We start from the raw sequence: 24,040 nt of genomic DNA, 5'->3' as shown, positions 1-24,040 counted from the left end.
GGAATGTAAACCGCTGCGTTTCCACGTGGTTTTTTCTGCAGCATGGGCACAGCGTTTTATGTTTCCCATAGGTTTACATTGTACTGTAAACTCATGGGAAACTGCTGCGGATCCGCAGCAAAATCCGCAACGTGTGCACATAGCCTTAGGCCGGCGTCACACTAGGCGTAAGACAATACGGTCCGTTTTTTACGGCCGTAATACGCAGAAATGTTCCCAAAATAGTGATCCGTATGTCATCCGTAGGCAGGGTGTGGCAGCGTATTCTGCGCATGGCATCCTCCGTATGTAATCCGTATGGCATCCGTACTGCGATATTTTTTCGCAGGCTTGCAAAACTGACATCTAATAGATTTATGGGCTCAAATGTTCGGTAAAACATATATACAATATATATATATATATATATATATATATATATATATATATATATATATATATATATATATATATGTCATTGAGACACACACACACACACACACACACATATATATATATATATATATATATATATATATATATATATATATATATATATATATATATATATGTGTATATATATATATATATATATATATATATATATATATATATATATATATATATTTAATTCAGCGCGATATAGCAGAAAAGCCGGTAATTCAATTGCCGGCTTTTCATTTCTCCTTCACAAACCCGACATGATATGAGACATGATTTACATACAGTAAACCATCTCATATCCCTTTTTTTTTTGCATATTCAACACTACTAATGTTAGTAGTGTGTATGTGCAAAATTTGGGTCCTCTAGCTATTAAATTAAAGGGTTAAATCGCAGAAAAAATTGCCGTGGGCTCCCGCGCAATTTTCTCCGCCAGAGTGGTAAAGCCAGTGACTGAGAGCAGATATTAATAGCCTAGAGAGGGTCCATGGTTATTGCCCCCCCTCCCCCGTCACGGGAGTACTGGGTAGACTAAGGCTGGTTACCCGGGCCCCTGCGATTTCCCTTAGACTAGGGAAACCCTGTCTGTCCCTTTCCCAGAAGTTACACTAAAGGTGTGCATGTCTGGGCCGCCAGGCCTGACCCTGTCTCCTGTTTCAGCCCTAAGCTGAGACCACCATCCGCCACCCAGTGAAGAGACCACACACCAATCCCCACAGAAAGCACAGACAGGGAAAACTGAAAAACGCACCTCGCCGCAGACATACAGGAATACACTATAATGTGCACAGGGCAAAACAAATACAAATATAGGAAGGAGGAATATGACAAAGGATAATACACCACCAGATACGATATTCCTCCAACAAGACCACCACTCCAGACCGGAATCACTAGGCACAAAGCACAAGCTATAATCGGCGACGCCCAAAGTCCAGCGCGACTATTTAAAGGCCGTGGGCGTGACCCAGCTTCCAACCTGATTACCAGCTAGATTAACCCCGAGCAAGCTGGATAAAATCTAGCCGACGCCACTGAGCGTGTAGTGGACGTAAGTGGAATTACTGCTGTCTGTCGAACGCCCTAGTGTGAACAGCGTCCGACATGACACCCCCTGGCTAATAACATCTGCCCCCAGTCACCCCAGAAAAGGCACATCTGGGTCTTCAGGTGGATTAAGAGTCTAATAAAATATTACAACATGTGTCTTTATTTCATTAAAGTACTTTGTAATAATGTGTGTGTGTTTTTATTAACCATTTTGTACTATTGGATTAATAATGGATAGGTGTCATAATTGACGCCTCTCCATTATTAACCTGGCTTAATGTCACCTTACAATAGCAAGGTGACATTAACCCTTCATTACCCCATATCCCACAGCTACACGGGAGTGAGAAGAGAGTGGGCAAGTGCCAGAATAGGCGCATCTTCCAGATGTGCCTTTTCTGGGGTGGCTGGGGGGCAGATGTTTTTAGCCAGGGGGGGGGCAATAACCATGGTCCCTCTCTAGGCTATTAATATCTGCCCTCAGTCACTGGCTTTACCACTCTGGTGGAGAAAATTGCGCGAGAGCCCACACCAATTTTTTCCGCAATTTAACCCTTTATTTTTCAAGCTACAGCGCCCAAATTTAGCACATACACACTACTAACATTAGTAGTGTGGAATATACAAAAAAAAAGGGATATGAGATGGTTTAGTGTATGTAAACCATGTTTCATATCCTGTCGGGTTTGTGAAGGAGAGAGGAAAAGCCGGCAATTGAATTACCGGCTTTTCTATAGAACACGCTGCGTATTTCTCGCAAGTCACACTGCTGGTCCGTGTGTAATCCGTATTTTTCTCGCCCCCATAGACTTTCATTGGCGTATTTTTTGTGCAATACGCTGACAAACGCAGCATGCTGCGATTTTCTACGGCCGTACAATACCGTATATTACGGATGCGTAATATACGGCTGATAGGAGCAGCCCCATAGGGATTCATTGGGCCGTGTGTAATGCGTATTTTACGGACGTATTTTCTGCGCTCATACGCCCGTAAAACTCGCTAGTGTGACGCCGGCCTCAGATTTAGGGCTAGGGTTAGAGCTTGGGTTAGGGTTAGAGCTAGGGTTAGGGTTGGGGCTAAAGTGAGGGTTAGGGTTGGGGCTAGGTTTAGGGCTAAAGTTAGGGTTTGGGCTAAAGTTAGGGTTAGAGTTGGGATTAGGGTTTGGATTAGGGTTGTCATTAGGCTTACATTTGGGATTAGGGTTAGGTTTGGGATTAGGGTTAAGGTTAGGGTTGGGATTAGGGTTAGGGGTGTATTGGGATTAGGGTTAGGTTTTGAGGTTAGGGTTGAGATTAGGATTAGGGGTGTGTTGGGTTTAGGGTTTTGATTAGGGTTATGGTTAGCTTTGGGATTAGGGTTAGGGGTGTTTTGGGGGTTAAGGTTGTGATTAGGATTATGGATCGGGTTGGGATTAGGGTTAGGGGTATGTTGGGGTTAGGGTTGGAGTTAGAATTGGGGGGTTTCCACTGTTTAGGTACATCAGGGGGTCTCTAAACGCCACAGCCAATTTTGCGCTCAAAAAGTCAAATGGTGCTCCCTCCCTTCTGAGCTCTGCCGTGCGCCCAAACAGTGCTTTACCCCCACATATGGGGCATCAGCGTACTCGGGATAAATTGGACAACAACTTTTGGGGTCCAATTTCTCCTGTTACCCTTGTGAAAATAAAAACTTGGGGGCTAAAAAATCTTTTTTGTGGAAAAAAAAATATTTTTTATTTTCACGACTCTGCATTATAAACTTCTGTGAGGCACTTGGGCATTCAAAGTTCTCACCACACATCTAGATAAGTTCCTTGGGGGGGGTCTAGTTTCCAAACTGGGGTCACTTGTGGGGGGTTTCTACTGTTTAGGTACATCAGGGGCTCTGCAAACTCAACATAATGCCCGCAGACCATTCTATCAATGTCTGCATTCCAAAATGGCACACCTTCCTTTCCGAGCTCAGCCATGCGCCCAAACAGTGGTCCGCCCCACACATGGGGTATCAGTGTACTCAGGACAAATTGGACAACAACTTTTGGGGTCCAATTTCTCTTGTTACCCTTGTGAAAATAAAAATGTGGGGGCTAAAAAAATCTTTTTTCTGGAAAAATGTTTTTTTTTTATTTTCACGACTCTGCATTATAAACTTCTGTGAAGCACTTAGGCATTCAAAGTTCTCACAACACATCTAGATAAGTTCCTTGGGGGGTCTAGTTTCCAAAATAGAGTCACTTGTGGGGGATTTCTACTGTTTAGGTACATCGGGGGCTCTGCAAACGCAACATAACGCCCGCAGACCATTCTATCAAAGTCTGCATTCCAAAACGGCACTCCTTCCCTTCCGAGCTCTGCCATGCACCCAAACAGTGGTTTACCCCCACATATGGGGTATCAGCCTACTCAGCATAAATTGCACAATAAATTTTGGGGTCCAATTTCTCCTGTTACCCTTGTGAAAGTAAAAATTTGGGGGTGAAAAGATCATTTTTGTGGAAAAAAATATGATTTTTTTTATTTTCATGGCTCTACATTGTAAACTTCTGTGAAGCAGTTGGGGGTTCATAGTGCTCACCACACATCTAGATAAGCTCTTTGGGGGGGTCTAGTTTCCAAAATGGGGTCACTTGTGGGGGGTTTCTACTGTTTAGGTACTTCAGGAGCTCTGCAAATGCAACATGACACCCGCAGACCATCCCATCAAAGTCTGCATTCCAAGCGGCGCTCTTTCCCTTCCGAGCCCTGATGGGTGCCCAAACAGTGCCCCCCCCCCCCCCCCCGCACATATGGGGTATCAGCGTACTCAGGACAAACTGGTCAACAGATTTTGAGGTCCAATGTCTCCTGTTACCCTTGAGAAAATAAAAAATTGCAGGCTAAAAAATCATTTTTGAGGAAAAAAAAGGATTTTTTATTTTCACGGCTCTACGTTATAAATTTCTGTGAAGCACTTGGGGGTTTAAAGTGCTCACCACACATCTAGATAAGTTCCTTAAGGGGTCTAGTTTCCAAAATGGGGTCACTTGTGGGGGGTTTCTACTGTTTAGGCACATCAGGGGCTCTCCGAACGCGACATGGTGTCCGATCTCAATTCCAGCCAATTCTACATTGAAAAAGTAAAACGGCACTCCTTCTCTTCCAAGCTCTGCGGTGCGCCAAAACAGTGGTTTACCCCCACATATGGGGTATCGACGTACTCAGGAGAAATTGCACAACAACTTTTGTGGTCTAATTTCTCCTGTTACCCTTGTGAAAATAAAAATTTGGGGCAAAAAGATAATTTTTGTAGAAAAAAATTGGATTTTTTTATTTTCACGGCTCTACGTTATAAACTTCTGTGAAGCACTTGGGGGCTCAAAGTGCTCACCACACATCTAGTTAAGTTCCTTAAGGAGTCTAGTTTCCAAAATGGGGTCACTTGTGGGGGGTTTCCACTGTTTAGGCACATCAGGGGCTCTCTGAACATGACATGGCATCCGATCTCAATTCCAGCCAATTCTGCATTGAAAAAGTCAAACGGCGCTCCTTCTCTTCCAAGCTCTGCGGTGCGCCCAAACAGTGGTTTACCTCCACATATGGGGTATCGGCGTATTCAGGAGAAATTGCACAACAAATTTATGGTTAAATTTCTGTTTTTACACTTGTGAAAATAAAAAAAATGGTTCTGAATTAAAATGTTTGCAAAAAAAAGTTAAATGTTCATTTTTTCCTTCCACATTGTTTCAGTTCCTGTGAAGCACGTAAAGGGTTAATAAACTTCTTGAATGTGGTTTTGAGCACCTTGAGGGGTGCAGTTTTTAGAATGGTGTCACACTTGGTTATTTTCTATCATATAGACCCCTCAAAATGACTTCAAATGTGATGTGGTCCCTAAAAAAAATGGTGTTGGAAAAATGAGAAATTGCTGGTCAACTTTTAACCCTTTTAACTCCCTAACAAAAAAAAATTTTGTTTCCAAAATTGTGCTGATGTAAAGTAGACATGTGGGAAATGTTATTTATTAACTATTTGTGTGACATATCTCTCTGATTTAAGGGCATAAAAATACAAAGTTTGAAAATTGCAAAATTGTAAAAATTTTCGCCATATTTCCATTTTTTTCATAAATAATCGCAAGTAATATCGAAGAAATGTTACCACTAACATGAAGTACAATATGTCACGAAAAACAAATCTCAGAATCCGCGGGATCCGTTAAAGCGTTCCAGAGTTATAACCTCATAAAGTGACAGTGGTCAGAATTGTAAAAATTGGCTCGGTCATTAAGTACCAAATTGGCTCTGTCACTAAGGGGTTAAACAGTTCTGAACATGAAGCGCTCTCCTTTCTTATATATAAAGTACCAATACTCACACTCAATACATCGGCACCCCATCCGCAGACACCGCACATAGGCTTCAGTGGACGACTCACTGCGCAGCTGGTCTCCTGTTAAATACCTGCAAAGGAAGCAGAACAAGACGCAGCTCGTTTGGTGATCTTGTAATGAAAGCTGATTTGGAGAAAGCCGATGTAATACATGATTCCATCCATTCATTTTTTAAGGCAGACAGAACTCCCATTTTTGTAATATAAAGCGCCAAATCTATGGATGTGCAAATGCTGCTGTCACCACTAGATGGAGCCAAGAAATGTATTGATTCAGTTGTATGCAGTGAGCTCCTAAGCTCCCCCTAGTGGTGACCAAGTTTTATCATTTACCATTATCTCTGAAGATTTGAAACTTTGTACCAGAAAAATAGCAGTGTACAAGAGGGGATCGAGGCGTGCTGGGGCTGGGTAGCTTCTCGATCAGCCAAAGAAATCCAGTACAGAAGAATCCTTCCACTGCCTACCACTCGAGTATTTACTCCGGTGTTATAGACTTGAATGGAGCCAAAGGGAGAATATTCATTCAGAGCTGCCATTCATTTTTAAAGTTAATGAGACTCTGGGCGGAGCTTAGCTGTCACATGATTGTGTGCATGTGACTTCTGAAATTAGCATACGTTTGGCCACAAACCAGACTGCAAGAGTAAACAGCAAGAACACTGCGCATATAATGTATAGACACTACAGGGAGCTGGGTCTATAGACTTCAATTATTCATCAGTGAAATGTTTTAGTTATTGCATTTCAGCAGCCATATCTTATTTTTATTGACAGCCAGGATTCAAGGTTTTTCTGATCCTCGCTCTAAAGAAGTGGTCTTAGGAGGTATATGTAATGTATGTACATGGTGACTACACCAGCACAATAGTGAGTGCAGCTCTGGGGTATAATACAGGATGTAACTCAGGATATGTAATGTATGTACACAGTGACTGCACCAGCAGAATAGTGAGTGCAGCTCTGGGGTATAATACAGGATGTAACTCAGGATCAGTAATGTAATGTATGCACACAGTGACTGCACCAGCAGAATAGTGAATGCAGCTCTGGGGTATAATACAGGATGTAACTCAGGATATGTAATGTATGTACACAGTGACTGCACCAGCAGAATAGTGAGTGCAGCTCTGGGGTATAATACAGGATGTAACTCAGGATATGTAATGTATGTACACAGCGACTGCACCAGCAGAATAGTGAGTGCAGCTCTGGAGTATAATACAGGATGTAACTCAGGATCAGTAATGTAATGTATGTACACAGTGACTGCACCAGCAGAATAGTGAGTGCAGCTCTGGGGTATAATACAGGATGTAACTCAGGATCAGTAATGTAATGTGTGTACACAGTGACTGCACCAGCAGAATAGTGAGTGCAGCTCTTGGGTATAATACAGGATGTAACTCAGGATCAGTAATGTAATGTATGTACACAGTGACTGCACCAGCAGAATAGTGAGTGCAGCTCTGGAGTATAATACCGGATGTAACTCAGGATCAGTAATGTAATGTATGTACACAGTGACTGCACCAGCAGAATAGTGAGTGCAGCTCTGGAGTATAATACAGGATGTAACTCAGGATCAGTAATGTATGTACACAGTGACTGCACCAGCAGAATAGTGAATGCAGCTCTGGAGTATAATACAGGATGTAACTCAGGATCAGTAATGTAATGTATGCACACAGTGACTGCACCAGCAGAATAGTGAGTGCAGCTCTGGAGTATAATACAGGATATAACTCAGGATCAGTAATGTAATGTATGTACACAGTGACTGCACCAGCAGAATAGTGAGTGCAGCTCTGGGGTATAATACAGGATGTAACTCAGGATCAGTAATGTAATGTATGTACACAGTGACTGCACCAGCAGAATAGTGAGTGCAGCTATGAAGTATAATACAGGATATAACTCAGGATCAGTAATGTAATGTATGTACACAGTGACTGCACCAGCAGAATAGTGAGTGCAACTCTGGAGTATAATACAGGATGTAACTCAGGATCAGTAATGTAATGTATGTACACAGTGACTGCACCTTCAGAGTAGTGAGTGCAGCTCAGCTGCTACTCATTGTGGTGATTGTGGATGCGGTTGCTGCTGAACCTGCTGTGTGCTCCTGAGCTCCTGGGAACACCACCTCTCCGCCCGGGGACCTGCTCTCTCTCTCTTACCCAGGGAGAGAGTGGGTTTCCTGGGATGGATGAAGGAGCCAAGTCCCAGGCTTCTGCTTCCCGGACCAGGCTGGCGGGGGGCAGAAGGAATCAGCAACCAGCCTGCACATCAGAGGAATCGGGGGTGAGACACTCCACCAGGAGTCGCAGCAATGTGGCTCCTACTCCCCCCAGGTCTGCAGAGACCCAGAGAAGCCGCAAGGCTTCTAACATGGAGGAGAAGCCTGCTAGCGTGCAGGATGGCTGCCCTTCCGGAGGAAAGCTGAGTGCTCACGGAGGTGAGGCCGACCTCACTGAGGCGGTGCAGAGACCCCGGGAGTCTGTGTCCACCTATGCCTCCCGGGTCATGAGCCACCTCCGTGAGAATGAAGAGGCAAGCAAGACCCTGAGGAGGCTCCGGGAGGAGCTGCGCTGCACAAGCGCTAAAGCTGCAGGCGCCTCCAGACCCAGGAAGACGCAATTCCAGGCGGAGGTAAAGAGACTAAAGCTTGAAATTAATGACTTGGAGGTAAGAAAAGTATTTATTCAAGAAAAAAGTGGACCATTTAAAGAAAAATTGCAAAATGAAGACCGATTTAGAGAAATGGCTGATAACAGAGAGCAAAGGCAGATGGGGCTGCAGCCTGGGAGCCAGGTGGATGATGATGATGAGGAGGAGGAGAAGGAGGATGCCCAGCAGAAAGCCCCACCTGGCAGCCTGCTTAGTCACTCACAGGCCACGTGCAGCGAGGTCCCTGCAGGACAGGCGACAATGACATCTCGTCGCAGTTCTGCTGGCTCTGGGGAGGACAGTGACATCGGCCAGGGGGGGCGCTAATGGCAGAGATCAAGCTCCTGGAGTCCCCAGTTTGCCTTCAGAACTTCCATCTTGGTGATGATTTACCAGAGGAAGCACCTGGGGGCCAGAAGACAAAGGTAAAGAAGATCAAACCTAAGCTGCAGGAAGCGGTAAGCTATGTATATGCCCCCCTCCCTGTACCCCCTGAGTCGGCTGCAGGGTCAGCTCGCTGTATAAGCCCCACTGCCCAGCCCAGCCCGGGTTCTGCTGTGGATCCGGTGCAAAGGCGCGGGGAGATTATAAAGCACGGTAGTGAGGCGCAGAGCTCCGTGTCTGCTTGTAGTAGCGGGGATGTAGCAGCAGGTGCATCAGCCAAGAGGCTGGACAGTGAGGGCGGTCCGGCAGCGGGCAAAAGGTCAGGCCACGATACTGTGGTGCGCTCCTCAGTGGGAGGGGGGAGCGGCCCAGTGTCAGGGGCAGCTCCGGTAGCCTCGGTGCCCCTGAATGCTGTTGCCGCTGGTCACTTAGTTGAGAAGCGGCGGCAGTGTGAGGGGGTTGCTGGGGCTGGGAGTTCGGGTCCTCCCACCAAAGTCCTGTTCTGTGTTGGCGCCGCTGGTCAACAAGATGCTGATATAAAGGATCAGCGGCGCCCGACAGCGGCTAAAGATCAGCGGCGCCTGGTATCAACAGTAAAGCAGCGGAAAATATCATCTGATGATGCGGAGGGCACACGTAAGACCAGGGGTGAGGTTGCCTCCAGTTCTGTGGAGGAGACTCAGACCCTTGTGCCTGATGATGTGAAGGTCAAAATGTCACCCCCTGTTGTCACTGGTCCAGCCGGAGTGAATGTTGTGGTGGGTATGGATGAGGAAAATTCTTTGTCTAGTGGTGTGGTTGCTGGTTTGGTAGAGGGAGAGGGGGTCATGGAGGTGGGCAATAGTGATGCTGTTGGTGTGGATGTGGTCACTGGACCGGATGCCCCCCCGGTGGTGGCAGCACCTGTCTGGAGTTTTGCCGCTGTCACCTCCGGGGGAAATAGGGCATCCTCCTCGTCTCCAGGCTTTGGGGACGGCATGTTGCAACGGCATCTCCTGGAGGCTCTAAAGAAGGGAGAGAGATCACTAATGGTAGAGGGTCGACAGGCTGATCTAACATACTGGATAGAAAGGCATGGCCTCGGGGCCTTCCGAGAGCAAAGAGGGGGGATACAGTGTGGTCCCTCCCAACAGCTGGGCCGGGTAGTGTGCGTAGGAATGTGGTCCGTCTTCGGTGGAGGGGCAGTGATGTGTGTCCTCCAAGGTCTAAAGTTGTGGAGCTCCTGCTGAAGATGGGCTTCAGGGCGATTGACATCTATGCCTTGATACATCCCTATTCCACACCTGAGTTTGATGTCAGCTTTGTTCGGCCAGAGGGACTTGACCTCTTCTGGTCGAACTATGAGTTGGCAAAAAATGAGCCTGGCTGGCGTGACTTTGCCGTTCAGGTGGTGTCTCGCCAAAACCAAGTCAAGAAAGTGACCGTGATGACTTGTAACGAGTCTCTTTCTTGTTATGACATCATGACGTGGCTTGGCCGGTATGGAGAGGTGGTAGAAATGCCAAAGAAAAACCGTGATGAGTTTGGTATCTGGTCAGGGGCCTGGACGTTTATGGTAAAACTTAAGCGTACAGGTGGTACGGTTGACCACATACCATCATCTGCCTTCCTGGGTAGGGATCGTATTCTGGTCTTCTACCAGGGGCAACGGAAGCTCTGTCACAAGTGCGGCGACCCCACACACTTCAGCGCAAACTGCACTGTGCAGAAGTGTGCATTGTGTGGGGATATCGGCCATCTTGCTGCATCTTGTATGGAGATTAGGTGCCACCTGTGTGGTGAGTTAGGTCACCCATTCAGCCGTTGTCCTCGCTCCTTCGCTAACGTAGTTGTGACCCCGGTGGGAGAAAGCCGTGAGGCTGATTCTGCTGGGGAAGGGACTAGCAGGGGTGAGGGAGCTGAGGGGCCAAGGAAGAAAAGCAATAAAAAGACGCCTGCCCAGCTAAGGCGTCTAGACAAGCGCAGACAGGATAGGGAGCTGGGCGAGCCTCGGGCTACTGGGCCGGCCCCTGTTCTGGATGCCAGTCTTGCTGCTGAGGCCCCCGAGGGATGATGAGTTGGATGAGGAGGTCAGGAGAATCCACAGGGAGGAAAATGCCACTGCCTCAGAGTGCTCCCATTATGAAAGTATGGATGAGGATAATAGGCAGTGGCTAGAGGACAAGCGTAAGCTCGGCACCAAAAAGAAGAGAAAGAAGGGAGATAAAAAATCTTCTCCCGCTCTGACCAAGGTACCTAAGGAAGGAAAAACCGACTCCCCTCTGGTTGGTCTTTCTAACCGATTCCAAGCTCTTGAAAACATCTCTTCCTCTGAGGAGGAAGCTGAGGGTGAGGTTCTGGCTTCGGCGGGGCTCACAGGGGACGCTGAGTCTCCTTCTTCTGGGAATGTAAGGTCCTTGGAGGGAGGGACTGGCCCAGAGTCCAGAGACGAGGACGATAAAAATAAAAAACACATGGGAATGGATACCTCATTGTCATTAAAGAGGGGGAAGGATTCCTCCTCTGAGGCAGAGGATAAGGGGAGTGGGAAAAAGAAAGCCATCTAACTCAATCACCAATGATGGTGGAACCCACTCCGTTGACGCTGGCGTCCATTAATGTCGCCAGCATAAAGTCAAATACAGCTAGATTTGCGGCCTTTGATTTTCTCAGCCGGGCTGAAGCTGATATTTTCTTTTTGCAAGAGACCAGGCTGCCAAACATGGCAGATGTGTTTAAAGCTAAAAGGGAGTGGAGACTCGGGCCCTCCTATTGGTCTGTTGCGGCCGAGCCGTATAGCGGAGTGGCGGTCCTTTTTACCGCACCGGTGGAATGCCGACGGTTTATTGAGTTAGAAATGGGGAGGTGACTAATCTTAGATGTCCTCATGAAGGGACAAGAGCTCCGGCTCATCAACATCTATGGTCCCCAATCTAAGTGGGACCGGAAGTGTCTCTTTATGAGGATCAAGCCCTACCTTTTTACAAGTCGGCAGGTTGTCTTTGGAGGGGACTTCAATGCTGTCACGAGGCCCCAAGATAGAGGAGGTTCCAGAGACAAGCTGACTTATGATAGTGTCACCCTTAATAGTATAGCTAGTGAGGCTCGCCTGGTGGATGTCCACATTCGGCACACCCCAGGCCACGAGGGGTTCACCTATCATAGAGGTAACTGTAGGTCCAGAATAGATAGGTTTTATTTAAAGGAGGAAGCTGTCTCTTCAGCAGTGTCTGTTGTTGAGGTGGAGTTCTCCGACCACTGTTTAATTTTGTTTTCTCTGAATGTTACAGAGACCCTCCGGATGGGAAGAGGCTTTTGGAGGCTCAATTCGTCTCTCTTGGAAGAAACGGATATAAGACAGTCCTTTGAGGATTTTCTTTAGAGCCAGGTACCCTTACTGGATCTTTGTAGTAGTAAGTCAGAGTGGTGGGAGATGTTCAAGGAAAGGGTGGCGAAATTCTTCCGCCAGCTCTCGAGCCTCAGGAGTCTGAGCAGGTACTGCCTGTATCAGGGTCTGAGGAGGAAACTCGAACATCTTGTCTCAACTAGAGGTAGCCGCGAGGAGATCTCCAGAGTGAAATCTTTGCGTATGAGGTGTCAGTACGATAGACACGCATCTTTGATTTTTGAGAGGGATTACTGGAAGTACCGCTCGCCCGACCCTTACAGAAACTGCAAGATGTCAGTGAATAGTAAAGTAGTTACAGGACTGGTCGACACTGCGGGGTCCCTGAGGCGATCCAGATCAGGGATCCTGGAGGTTGTCAGATCCTTCTACTCGCACCTCTTGGGGAAGAGGGATCTTGATTGGGATGAGATGTCGGCTTTCCTGGCTAAAGCCGTCCCCGAACCAGGGGTAGACCCCTCTCTTGACAGTTTGACAGAAATGATCAGGGAAGAGGAAGTTCAGTTGGCGAATGAAGGGCTTGCCCCCAAAAAATCGCCTGGTCCAGATGGCTTAACATCTGAATTCTATAAGACCTTTAAGGACGTTTTGGTTCCCCTCTTGACTGAGGTATTCAATGAGTGTCTTTCCTCGGGCACTCTGCCGAAGTCAATGAGGAGGTCTGCTCTGATCATCTTGTCAAAGGGTAAGGACCCATCTTGCATTGAGAATTGGCATCCCATAGCGCTTCTCAATGCAGACAGGAAGGTTCTGGCAAAGGTGCTGTTTAATCGGCTGGTGAAATTTGCACCCCAACTCCTTTCGGAGGCCCAGCATTGCTCTGTTCCAGGCCGAAGCACATTTAGTGCTGTGCTCTGTGTCCGAGAGGCAGTGGAGCAGGGTAGGGCTGGTCACTGGAAGGGGTACATGCTGTCACTGGACCAGGCAAAAGCGTTTGATCGTGTTAATCACGAGTACCTCTGGTCCGTCCTTCTGAGATACGGCCTGCCGGGGGGGTTTGTTGATTAGCTTAAGACCTTGTACAGTGGGGCAGAGAGTTTCCCGCTTGTGAATGGTTGGATTGGCAGCTCTTTTGAGGTTGGGTCCGGTGTTCGCTAGGGTTGTCCCTTGAGCTGTACGTGTTTGCGATTGACCCTCTTGTTAGGAGGGTGGAGCGTGGACCGTTGGCCGGGATCAGGATGGACAAGGCAGCACCGGAGGCCACTCTGAGGGAGGTGGCGTATGCCGATGATGTCACCGTGTTTGTTTCCTCTCACGAGGAGGCAGGGTGGCTGATGTCAGAGGTCGATCGCTACTCGGAGGCATCCGGGTCCAAGATCAACCGGGATAAGTGTGAGAGTCTCTGGCTGGGAGAAGGAGATCCTGGTTTTGATCTCCCGGACACCCTTCCAGGACCCAAAGTCTCTGCAAAAATCCTTGGCATCGAATTTGGCCAGGGGGATTACCCCAAACAAAATTGGAACAGCAGGCTAGAGATCGCCACTCAGAAGGTGAACCAATGGAAGGGTTGGTCTTTGACCCTAAGGGAAAGGGTAAACCTGATCAAAACTTACCTGCTCCCTTTACTGATTTATCTGGGCAGTGTGTGCATCTTGCCGGAATCTCTCTGGACTCTGGTCTACAGTTTGCTCTTCCAACTGTTATGGGGGAATAGACTGAACCTGGTCAAGAGGGAGGTTACTTACCGTACGAGGAGACTAGGAGGGTTGGGTATGTCAACCCTGTGGTATTCCTTGTGGATACCGTCATTAAGATCAATATTGCAAACCTCTGGAAAGAGAGGGCTCCTCCGTGGGTATTCTCCTGTAGGGGATGGTTTCAGCCTTTCTTCCAGGAATGGGAGACAGGAGGGCAAGTGAAGGATTTTCGCACACCGCATGGACATCTTCTGGCTTATGCTACCTTGGTTCTGAAGGTAATTCGTCGGTGGGGTCTGGGAATGTGGGAGATCAGGACTCTGCCAAGGAAACTCCTTGACAATAGGGTTCTGTTTACCCATTTCCAGAGGCCTCTGGCGCTCAGGGACTGCCCAAGTCGAGATCTTGGGGTGGGTTTGCATCTTTTGAATTCTATCAGGATCCCCTCGAAGTTTTGGGTCTTGGCTTGGCGCTGCTTCCATGGGAAACTGTGTGTGAGGGACAATCTGAAGTGTAGGACCTCTGAGGACAGGAATTGTCCTCGGGAGCATTGTGGTAACAGGGTGGGTGCCTTCATTGGCTGGTCTCGACTGGCCGGTCTCTCCTATGCGGAATGGGCCTATGGAGCATTCGGAGACCTTGGTGGTCGGGACCGCTGCACCTTATTTCTAGTTAGCGCAGTAGTTAGGTATCACACGTGGAACGCACGGTGCTTAGTATCGACGCAACGAAAAATCCTCCCAGTGGACAATGTGTTTAGGACCATACTCGGTGACCTGGTGAAGGTGCGCTCTCTGGAGTATGGGAGACTGGGCGCACGGAGGGCCGCGCTCCTCTGGAGGGGCTTTTCTTTTAGTGTGCCCTAGTCTGGTCATCTCCTTTCCTGGTGGTGGGCTGCTGCTGACACTGTAGATTTTTGTTTTGTTTGATCATTATACAGTGATGTAGGGCTGCAGGCGCCGAACTTGGGCTTTGTGATTTATGGTTATTGTAGTGTGTGCTGCTGTATATACTGTATCGTATATATTGTTTATAGGGATATAGATTTGGGTGTAGGTGTTAGGTTGGATGGTGGGCAAGGGGGGGAGGTGGGATTATCTTGTGGGTCTATGGGACACTGGGTTGTTTGGGGGAAAACTGGCACTGCCTGATCTGGCCTATGGACGTTGGACATGGACTGAGGCATGAGACGCAGGACCAGCTCTCAGGTCAGTGAGGGGGGTTGGGAATGGAGGATAGCTTAGTATTGTACATGTTTGTTTAAATTTGTGGTTATTTTATTTAAAACTAAAAAACTAGAAAAAAAAATTAAAAAAAGAAAGAAAAAAAAAAAAAAGTTCATGTATATAGTTTTGTTTTTGCCATTGTTTATTTTATTTGTTATTATTATTTTGTTTGGTGACCGGACCAGAAGGTCAAAGTAGTTATTGTTCTGTATATACTGTATAATATGTGTGAGAGGAGAGAATGAGCGGCTGGACCAGTGTTCAGTATACTGATTATTTTCTGGCTAATATTTTTGTTATGTTTTCCGCTATTATTATTGTTAAGTTTTTCATTTTTATAATAAAAGATCTACAGGATGTAACTCAGGATCAGTAATGTAATGTATGTACAGAGTGACTGCACCAGCAGAATAGTCAGTGCAGCTCTGGAGTATAATACAGGATGTAACTCAGGATCAGTAATGTAATGTATGTACACAGTGACTGCACCAGCAGAATAGTGAGTGCAGCTCTGGAGTGTAATACAGAAGGTAACTCCGCATCAGAACAAGATATATAAAGCTATGTATTTATGAAGTTACTTATTTTTCACGTTGATTAATTCTATATGTAAGCTGTAAAATGGTGCTCAGTGTTGGACATACACTCACATCCGTTCTCCTTATTTGCTCGGTTGGTTAGATTATACCCTACTAATGTCTGACCTTGCCTTGTTACAGCAAAAGGAATAAACCTCCATATTGGGTTGGTTTCGCAGTTCAGGTGCCAGAGGTTTTCCAAAGACAATGAAATGCAGATCATTCCTGGCACCCACACGAATAAACCTTCATCAATACTTACGTGTTATGTGAGGAAGCAATCCAGTAATGTGACAGCGGATTATTCATGTTCTGTACAGTAATCTCATCACATTTCTCATCCCAGATGCTGTTTTCTTTAGAAAATAAGTAGGTCAGAAACTGAAAGAGAAACAAGCCCGTAAGAATAAGGTTAGGGCGTAACAAGCAGCCGAATGTGGAGAACCCCTCTAAATATTGTTTTGTAGGCTGAGCTGCGAGAATGGAGAGAATTAATTGATGACTTTCTAGCTTCAGCCTGAGGAGCTCTGTGGACCATTTTCAGATTTTTCTGTAGTTGCCTTTACCTCGTCCACGTACAGAAAGGGCTCCGCAGTCTCCCTCATAGTGTCATCAATGAATTTCGTCATGCGTTCCCGGACCTTATTAAGATCCTGGGCCGAGGACTCCTTTAAAGACAATAAAAATAATAATATTGTACATCCCTTTCAGCAAATCGTCATTATCACGCGAGGATAGGAGCGTATTAAAGGGGTTTTCTAAGCCATCAGTAGGGGTCCGACATCCGACAATCATGCCCATCTGCTGACTGAAGGGGCCTATTCTTCCTCACTGCAATTTAGTAGTTTTCAGGTGAATGGACTGTGTTGCAATACCAGAACCAGCCACCAACGAAATGATGGCGCTGTCTGCTCTGTGGTCCCCTCACTTCAATCCATTGATCAGAGGAAGTGCCTAGACTGAGACCCTCCACTCCTTATTATTATTATTATTTATTATTATATCGCCTTTTATTCCATGGCGCTTTACATGTGAGGCGGGATATACATAATAAAAACAAGTACAGTAATATTAAAAAAAAACAAGTCATCTGACATTGACGGCCTTACCTAAGAATAGGCCAGCAATATTTTCACTGCGGAAACCCCTTTTCACAATAAACGATATTTAATCAATTTTTCTGCTCATATTAAATTTTTTAATTAATTTCTGGACTGACAGTATAGATTTACTGAGACACTTAATGTATATTTCAATGACTGCTCTTTGGGGGTGGAGCTTTTTAGAGCATTGGCGTGACTTATGTTTTACATGTGTAATTCAGTAATTAAGACAAATAATACAGTAAGGCCTCTACAGCTAGCAGTGAAGATGAGATGACTTAGGGGGGCATAACACAAAGTCCAGGGTCCGCAGGAGGCACTGGTATGATTAGTCAACATATTTCAATGAATGTTCCTCAGGGGTGGAGCTTCTTAGAGCAAGGGCGTGTCTTATGTTTACATGGCTAATTCCGCAATTCAAATAGGCTACCCCATATAGGACCAATAGTGGTCACAAGCAGTTGGAAGACCCAGCTTATACATGATTTTAATAAACTCACTGTAAAACTTAATGTCCCCTGTGGGGGCGCTGTGGTGAAACAAAACACTTGTTTCAGGATTCAGTTACAGATTGCACCCGATCGTTGGAGGTCCCAACGGAAGGAGACCTCGTAACCAAGATATTTTTGGAAGACCAATAAAATAGGCTTGGTAAAAGTGGACATTCATGCATGCGAGATCAGAGTGGCGTAAATGGCCATGGTCAGGAAAGGGTTAATAGGGTTAATTGAAATAGCTGAGGACAGGAGACGTGACCATTGTGAGGTGCGACAAGCAGCGTCTGACCCCGCCACTCACTATCTGAGGCATCAGCCGGCGCATCGGGGTGGGGAATAAAAAGGCCGAAGTTACATATAATTACTCCATGCAAATACGGAACAAAGAACGGCACTGTTCACATTCATCCCCTCATCCCACTGGGAGGACAGGCCATTTCCATATGCAAAAAAAAAATAATATCATCAGAAGCTAATCTCCATCCATCCGGATAATGATGATGATCTTTGGGTGGCTTTGTAGGTGCAGAGAACAAATCATTTTCCCAGCAGCAGTTTCCTCTTTATTTGCATAGAAAATGTTAAATATCCGCAAACATTGAATGGCGCACCCCCGCTGCCCCCAGAGCAGAGGCAGAATATTCAAAACCTCGCTCTATTGATCTGCCCGCACCACAATGCACATAATGGGCCGCGCTCTTCTGAAATTTACATTATTTGTTAAAAAAAATATTATTTTTATCACTTTGAATAATATAATTAAATGAGCAAGAAATTTTCTATTGTGAATGGACACACAATGAGCCTCATGCCGTGTCGGCAGAGATTTTATTTAGAAAGAGCAAAATAAAAAGGCGCTTGTATCAATACTGGGGAAAAAAATACAAAGTCATTCTCTGTCCTCCGAGATTCATCTACATGCAGATTGGATTTACTTGTTATCGGTGGGCAGCTCTTATCTGCAAATATTCTGATGTAAAGGATTTTATTCTCCTGTTTGAGCTACGGCATAAAGTACAAGATCCAGAGAATCACTATGAGGAACTGAAGATTGTAATTATAAGGCAGATAGAAATAGATAGATTAATAGATAGATTAATAGATAGAAGATAGATAATAGATAGAAGATAGATAGATAGATAATAGATAGATAGATAGATGATAGATAGATTAATAGATAGATAGATAGAAGATAGATAATAGATAGAAGATAGATAGATAATAGATGGATAGATAATAAATAGAAGATAGATAATAGATAGATAGAAATACTGTAGACAGATAGTAGATATAGATAGATAATAGATGATAGATAGATAGATAATAATAGATGAATAGATAGATAATAGATAGATAGATAGATGATAGATGCCGTAATAGATAGATAGATAGTAGATAATAGATATAGATAGATAATAGATAAATGATAGATAATAGATGATAAATAGATAGATAATAGATAGATAGTAGATAATAGATAGATGATAGATAATTGATATGTCTTCACATCACATCTATTATCTATCCATTCATCTTTATCTTTAATAATTATCAACAATCATCAACTACTGGCAATGTTCTGGAGCCCTAGCCTTTCTTTCAAAACCATGTATACACTATATAGACAAAAAGTATGTGCCCCCTCCATATTCCCCATACAAAAGCTTTCCTGTCCTCCCATCCTACTTCCATAGACATTAATATGGAGTCGGCTTCTGCAGATATAACGGCTCCCGCTCTCTTGAGAAGGTTTTATACCAGATTTTGGAAGCGTCTGTGAGACTTTTTGCCCTTTCATCTGGAAGTGCATTTGTGAGGTCAGACCCTGACGTTGGAGAGAGGCCGGGCTCACAATCTGAATTTTTAAATAAAGCTTTGTGCGGCCACTCATATTCTTCCACCAAACTCCCCCCATGTCTGTATGGACGTTGTGCACTGGGGACAGTCATGGAGAACAGAGAAGGGTCTTCCCCAATCTGTTCCCACAAAGCTGGCAGCTACAATAGTCCACAATGTCTTATGCTGAATATTAAGATTTCCCATCATTAGAACAAAAGGGCCGAGGCCGCCCCTGATAACAGCCGAAAGCGTTATTCCCCGCCGCCATCTGTACTGGGGGCACAATGCAGTCAGGGGGTAACGTCCTCCTGGAGTCACCAAACCCAGACTCCAACATCAGATACCAGATAGAGAAGTGTGATCCGTCACTGCACAGAACACGTCTCAAGAGTCCAGTGGTGGCGGCTTTACACCACTCCATCCGACGCTCAGCATTGTGCTTGGTGATGTACGGCTGCATGGATCTGCTCAGCTATGAAGCTCCTGGTGGGGGCGCAGTGTTGGTTCTGATGTTATACCAGAGGAGGTCTGGACTCTGCGGTTATGGAGTCAGCAGAGCGGTGGTGACTTTTAAGCACTCGGTGACCCAGCTCAATAATTTTACGTATTCTGCCATTTTTCCTGAGTTTCTGTGTTTGGCAGCATGACTGTGCACAAACTATATGGGAGGTACGGAGAATCTGTCCGATTTTGCAGTCAGGTTTATGCTCCAGTAGGAATGAAGTGACTGCAGGATCTGACTGCATTGGCTTTGTTTGTAGTCTGTTACCATGGAGATACACGAGTCTGCGTAGGAGCTGTAGACCCCAAAAGGGTTGATTATTTTAGATATGTTAAACCCTTAAATAAAAGTGAGTTAGATAATTATACACACCCATTAATGATCATCATTTATTAGTCTTCTGAAACCTCCCGGTAGCCTTGAATCCGCATTGTGGGTGCTAATCTCGCTGATACATACAGATGGGAACCTTGTACCATAGTATCATCCCATCCCAAAAACCACAGAGGGAGAAGAATAATGGAGGCATTCTTCCTAAGAACACAAGTCGGGCACTTTACTCACCTGTTGGTTATGTTGTAAAAACCTTTGAAAGTCGTGCAGATGAACGGCGGAGGCATCGGCTCGATCAATGTTTCTGCAACATACAACCAGACCGGCACGTTACACACATCACCCAATACTAATAGCTGACTTTTAAAGGGCCACTAAACCTACAGTCTATTTCAGGCTTGAAATAATTTTTGTAATTGGCTTTCATAAAAAAAAATGTGCACGGTTTGCCTTCTGTAGCCTCTGCTGCTCTGTCTACTGATGGCTGATGAGTTAACTGAGAATCCGTCAGTAAGCTCACTATGACGGTCTGACGGGAGAGTTTGTATCTTTCTTATCTGTCTTTCTCCGAGCTCTTCTCAGTTGATTTTATAGCCACAGACCACATCAAAGAGGAATATGCAGAGACACAAAAAAAAAAGAGCCTGTAAAAGCCAAAAGGTGCCAAATATTTTACAAAACCCAATTGCAAAAATGATTTTTAGACCCACAAAACATGCATTTAGTTAAAAAAAAAAAAAAAAAAGGTCCTTTAAGCCGAACATGTGACTCAGAGTATGCTGGGAGTTGTACTTTTATTATAGCCAGACAATGTTATAAAATGATCGCCTCCGACCTGTGGCTTTCAGGGCATACTACGTAATTCTGTAATAATGTGCATTTTGACATTTTTATTGCAGTAAAATAGTCTCAAATTATGAATTCCTACCCCAGAATAAATACTGAATCTTTCCGGAATTCATCCAAAATCTGCAAAAAAAACCAAGAAAAATTTACTTTGTGTTAGCAAAATTTTCAAAAATCAACATGGAGACTCGAGGTCTTAAAATTGTGCATAGTCCAAGAGGGACAACCCATAGAAAAGCAGCACAATGGGGTAAGACTTGGTTGGACTTTTTGGGTTTTGTGCACTTACGGATCTCTGATGATCAAACATCATTTTTTTGTAGAACATATGTACATGCTCAAAAGTGAGGTCGTCTCTGGGGATCCCAATGTCCTGTAAAATAATAAACAAAACGCTATTAAATGGGTATTCCCATCTCCAAGATCCTATCCCAATATGTAGTAGGTGTAGTAATAATAATATTAGCAAATACCTCCAATTAGAAATGTAGTATAGTGCTTCTGATTAGCTATCTCACTTACCCCATTTGCAGGGCATTGCAGTAGCTTAGGTATCCATGGTTACGACCACTCATATAGTGACAGTTAGCTGTTAGCGTTCTTAACCATGGATGCGTAAGCTGCTGCAGTTACTTGCAGATGAGGTAATCAGAAGAACTATCTTACATTTCTAATTTGAGGTATTTTCTAAAATTATTATTATATCTTCTACATATTGACATAGGATCTTGGAGACCCCTTTAATACAAGTAAGATGGACGTGCATATCAACATAGAGGGCAAAAAAAGGGCACTCACCGCCTTGGCCATACAAGAACTAGGGGTAAGCAATAGGATGACCATCCAGACGTAATATGGCCCAGCAGTTAAATGAGACATTAATGGCATAGCAATAGGATATCCCATAAATAGGTGCGGAGCACAGAGGTGAGACCCACATCTATCTCCAAAAAGGGGTGGCCACCAGTGAATGTGGAGGTGCCGGCTGTCTCAATTCATTGCTATAGGAGTTCTGAATACAGCCGAGCAAACCTTCCCGTGAGAGATCCCTTATAAGTTCCTATCCAGCCTAGGAACATCTCCTGACATCCCAAGTGATTTTTTTTTGCGTCTCATCTGTGTTTGGAACTGCCATAGAAGTCAATGGAAAAAGCCAACTCTCCATTCACATTGGCGACAAGGTGGGAAATGGGCGACCCCAATTCTCAAGATGTGGTGCTGATTCCAAAGTTGGAACCTGGGTTTATTAAACATTTATCCCATGCCATATGTATGGCATACACTTTAGAGATGGGAAATACCCCTTTAAGGAAAAGAAATAGCCATGAAAACTGATCATATAACCAGCCACTGAGGGAGCAGGTTGATCAAAAATCAAACCCAAATTGTCCCAACCCATGAACGGACATCGAGTTATTCAGGCATAATATATGATTCAGAAAATTCTACTTACAGAAATGTAATGTATCGAGGAGACTTAAATGGATCGTTTGTAAACTCCATATTTAAAATACTTTTTTAGGGAAATCTGAATAAAAGGGGTATTCCCATCTCCAAGATCATATCTCAATATGTAGTAAGTGTAATAATTATAACATTAGCAAATTCCTTTCATTAGAAATGTAGAATAGTTCTTCTGATTCGCTATGTCTCTTTCCTTATGTGCAGACATTGCAGGACCTTTAGGTATCCATGGTTACAACCACTGATATAGTGAGTTAGTTGCTAGTGGTCGTAACCATAGATACCTAAGGTTCTGCAATGCCTGCACATGAGAAAAGAGACAGTGAATCAGAAGAGCTATACTACATTTCTAATTGGAGGTATTTGCTAATATTATTATTATTATACCTAGTACATATTGGGATATGACCTTGGAAATGGGAATACACCTTTACCAAAGGGGAGTCAGAGATAAAACGAGATCCCACTTATTTAATTGGGAATTGTGTAATTCTCCATACTCCCTGTGGGGGCGCTGCAGGAAAAGCCAACACTTTTTTCACATATTCGCTTGCAGATGATCGACGGTGGTCTTTGCAGCTAAATAATCTGCAATCAGATTATTGTTGGGGGACGCTTATTCCTAAAAATAAGAAATGTGAAAAATGGACAATCCCTTTAAAATTTCTTAACAAACACCATTTCTTCTGGTGGATAATTGATATGTGAGTACCAAGAAGCACAAATGGATAGTTACCACCAGCTTGTCTTTCAGTGCTTTGGCACCTCCAACTTTGAAGTTAATCTGAGGGAGTATTGTCTTCAGCTCCCGAATGCTAATACTGGAACATAGGAAAAATAAGATTTATTCATCGGGATATAATTAAACTTTAAAGGGGTTATTCCCATCTTCACAGATAGATACTGTTGGATACAGCTTGTAAAATCAAGCACTTTTGCAATTCACTGCTTATTAACATTTTCAACTGTTCTTGAGATACAAACACTTTTCCTTCATTTACAGCTCATTGCCTAGGAAACCGACCACGTCTATCTTGTAAGCACTGTGTTGAAGCTGGCCAGGATTTAGGAGTCAAAACACTCCACAGATCCTGCCCAGCTTCTATGCAGTGCTTACAAGCTGAATAGAAAAGCGCTTGTAAGTACTGTGCTTGTTCTGCTGCCTGGCAGCGGTGGTCGGTTTCCAAAGCAACAAGCTGAAAATGTTAATAAATAGTAAATTGCCAAATGTCTTGGATTTACATGCACTATCCGAAAATACTCCAGTTAGGAAGATGGGAATAATCCCTTCAATTTGTGAACGACAGGACGGACGGTCTGGTTTCGACTTCATTATAAAATTCAGAGATTCTGGAACCAAACTAGTATTAGGCTAAGACGTATAAATTATGTACGGTCATACAGTGTGCACATGACTAAAAGAGCCCAACAGTGCAAAATGTTAGCCAAAGAACACTCCCATACAGTTACCTAGATATCAAAGCTATACAGTGCCACCGCCACGACCCTACAGCGCACAGGTAATATAATGCACAGTGTTATTTAGCAGTGACACAATGCCGGTGGTAATGCCGCCATACAGTGCTCAAATTATACCAACATACAGTCACCAAAACTCCACTCCCTTTAAGCAAATTTTTTTTATCATCTAATATAAATGGACTCCTGTTTCCCTCTATGAAAAGCAAGCGATCAATCAACAAAAGTCAAGGTTAATATGTAAAGGGAAACATTGTTATCCATTTTGCATTCAT

The 24,040-nt window shown here is 44.6% G+C and overlaps 1 protein-coding gene across 5 annotated transcripts in view; it reads right to left on the bottom strand.

Moving 5' to 3' along the window:
• The window catches only part of PLCG2 (phospholipase C gamma 2), a 182,677-nt gene that overhangs the window by 72,370 nt on the left and 86,267 nt on the right, over window positions 1-24,040 (bottom strand). For all 5 annotated transcript variants that reach the window (XM_077288594.1, XM_077288592.1, XM_077288593.1 and 2 more), the window contains exons 6-12: window positions 23,023-23,107; window positions 21,112-21,195; window positions 20,905-20,945; window positions 20,208-20,280; window positions 16,269-16,370; window positions 15,965-16,083; window positions 5,808-5,893 (exon numbers count right to left, since the gene is read on the bottom strand). In XM_077288594.1, coding sequence (XP_077144709.1) covers window positions 5,808-5,893; window positions 15,965-16,083; window positions 16,269-16,370; window positions 20,208-20,280; window positions 20,905-20,945; window positions 21,112-21,195; window positions 23,023-23,107 — 590 coding nt within the window. The remainder of the gene's footprint in view (window positions 1-5,807; window positions 5,894-15,964; window positions 16,084-16,268; window positions 16,371-20,207; window positions 20,281-20,904; window positions 20,946-21,111; window positions 21,196-23,022; window positions 23,108-24,040) is intronic.

The sequence above is a fragment of the Ranitomeya variabilis genome, chromosome 2 (assembly GCF_051348905.1).
Source record: "Ranitomeya variabilis isolate aRanVar5 chromosome 2, aRanVar5.hap1, whole genome shotgun sequence".
NCBI lineage: Eukaryota > Metazoa > Chordata > Amphibia > Anura > Dendrobatidae > Ranitomeya > Ranitomeya variabilis.
The sequence above is the reverse complement of the archived record's forward strand: the minus strand, read 5'-3'. Positions and strand labels throughout refer to the sequence as shown.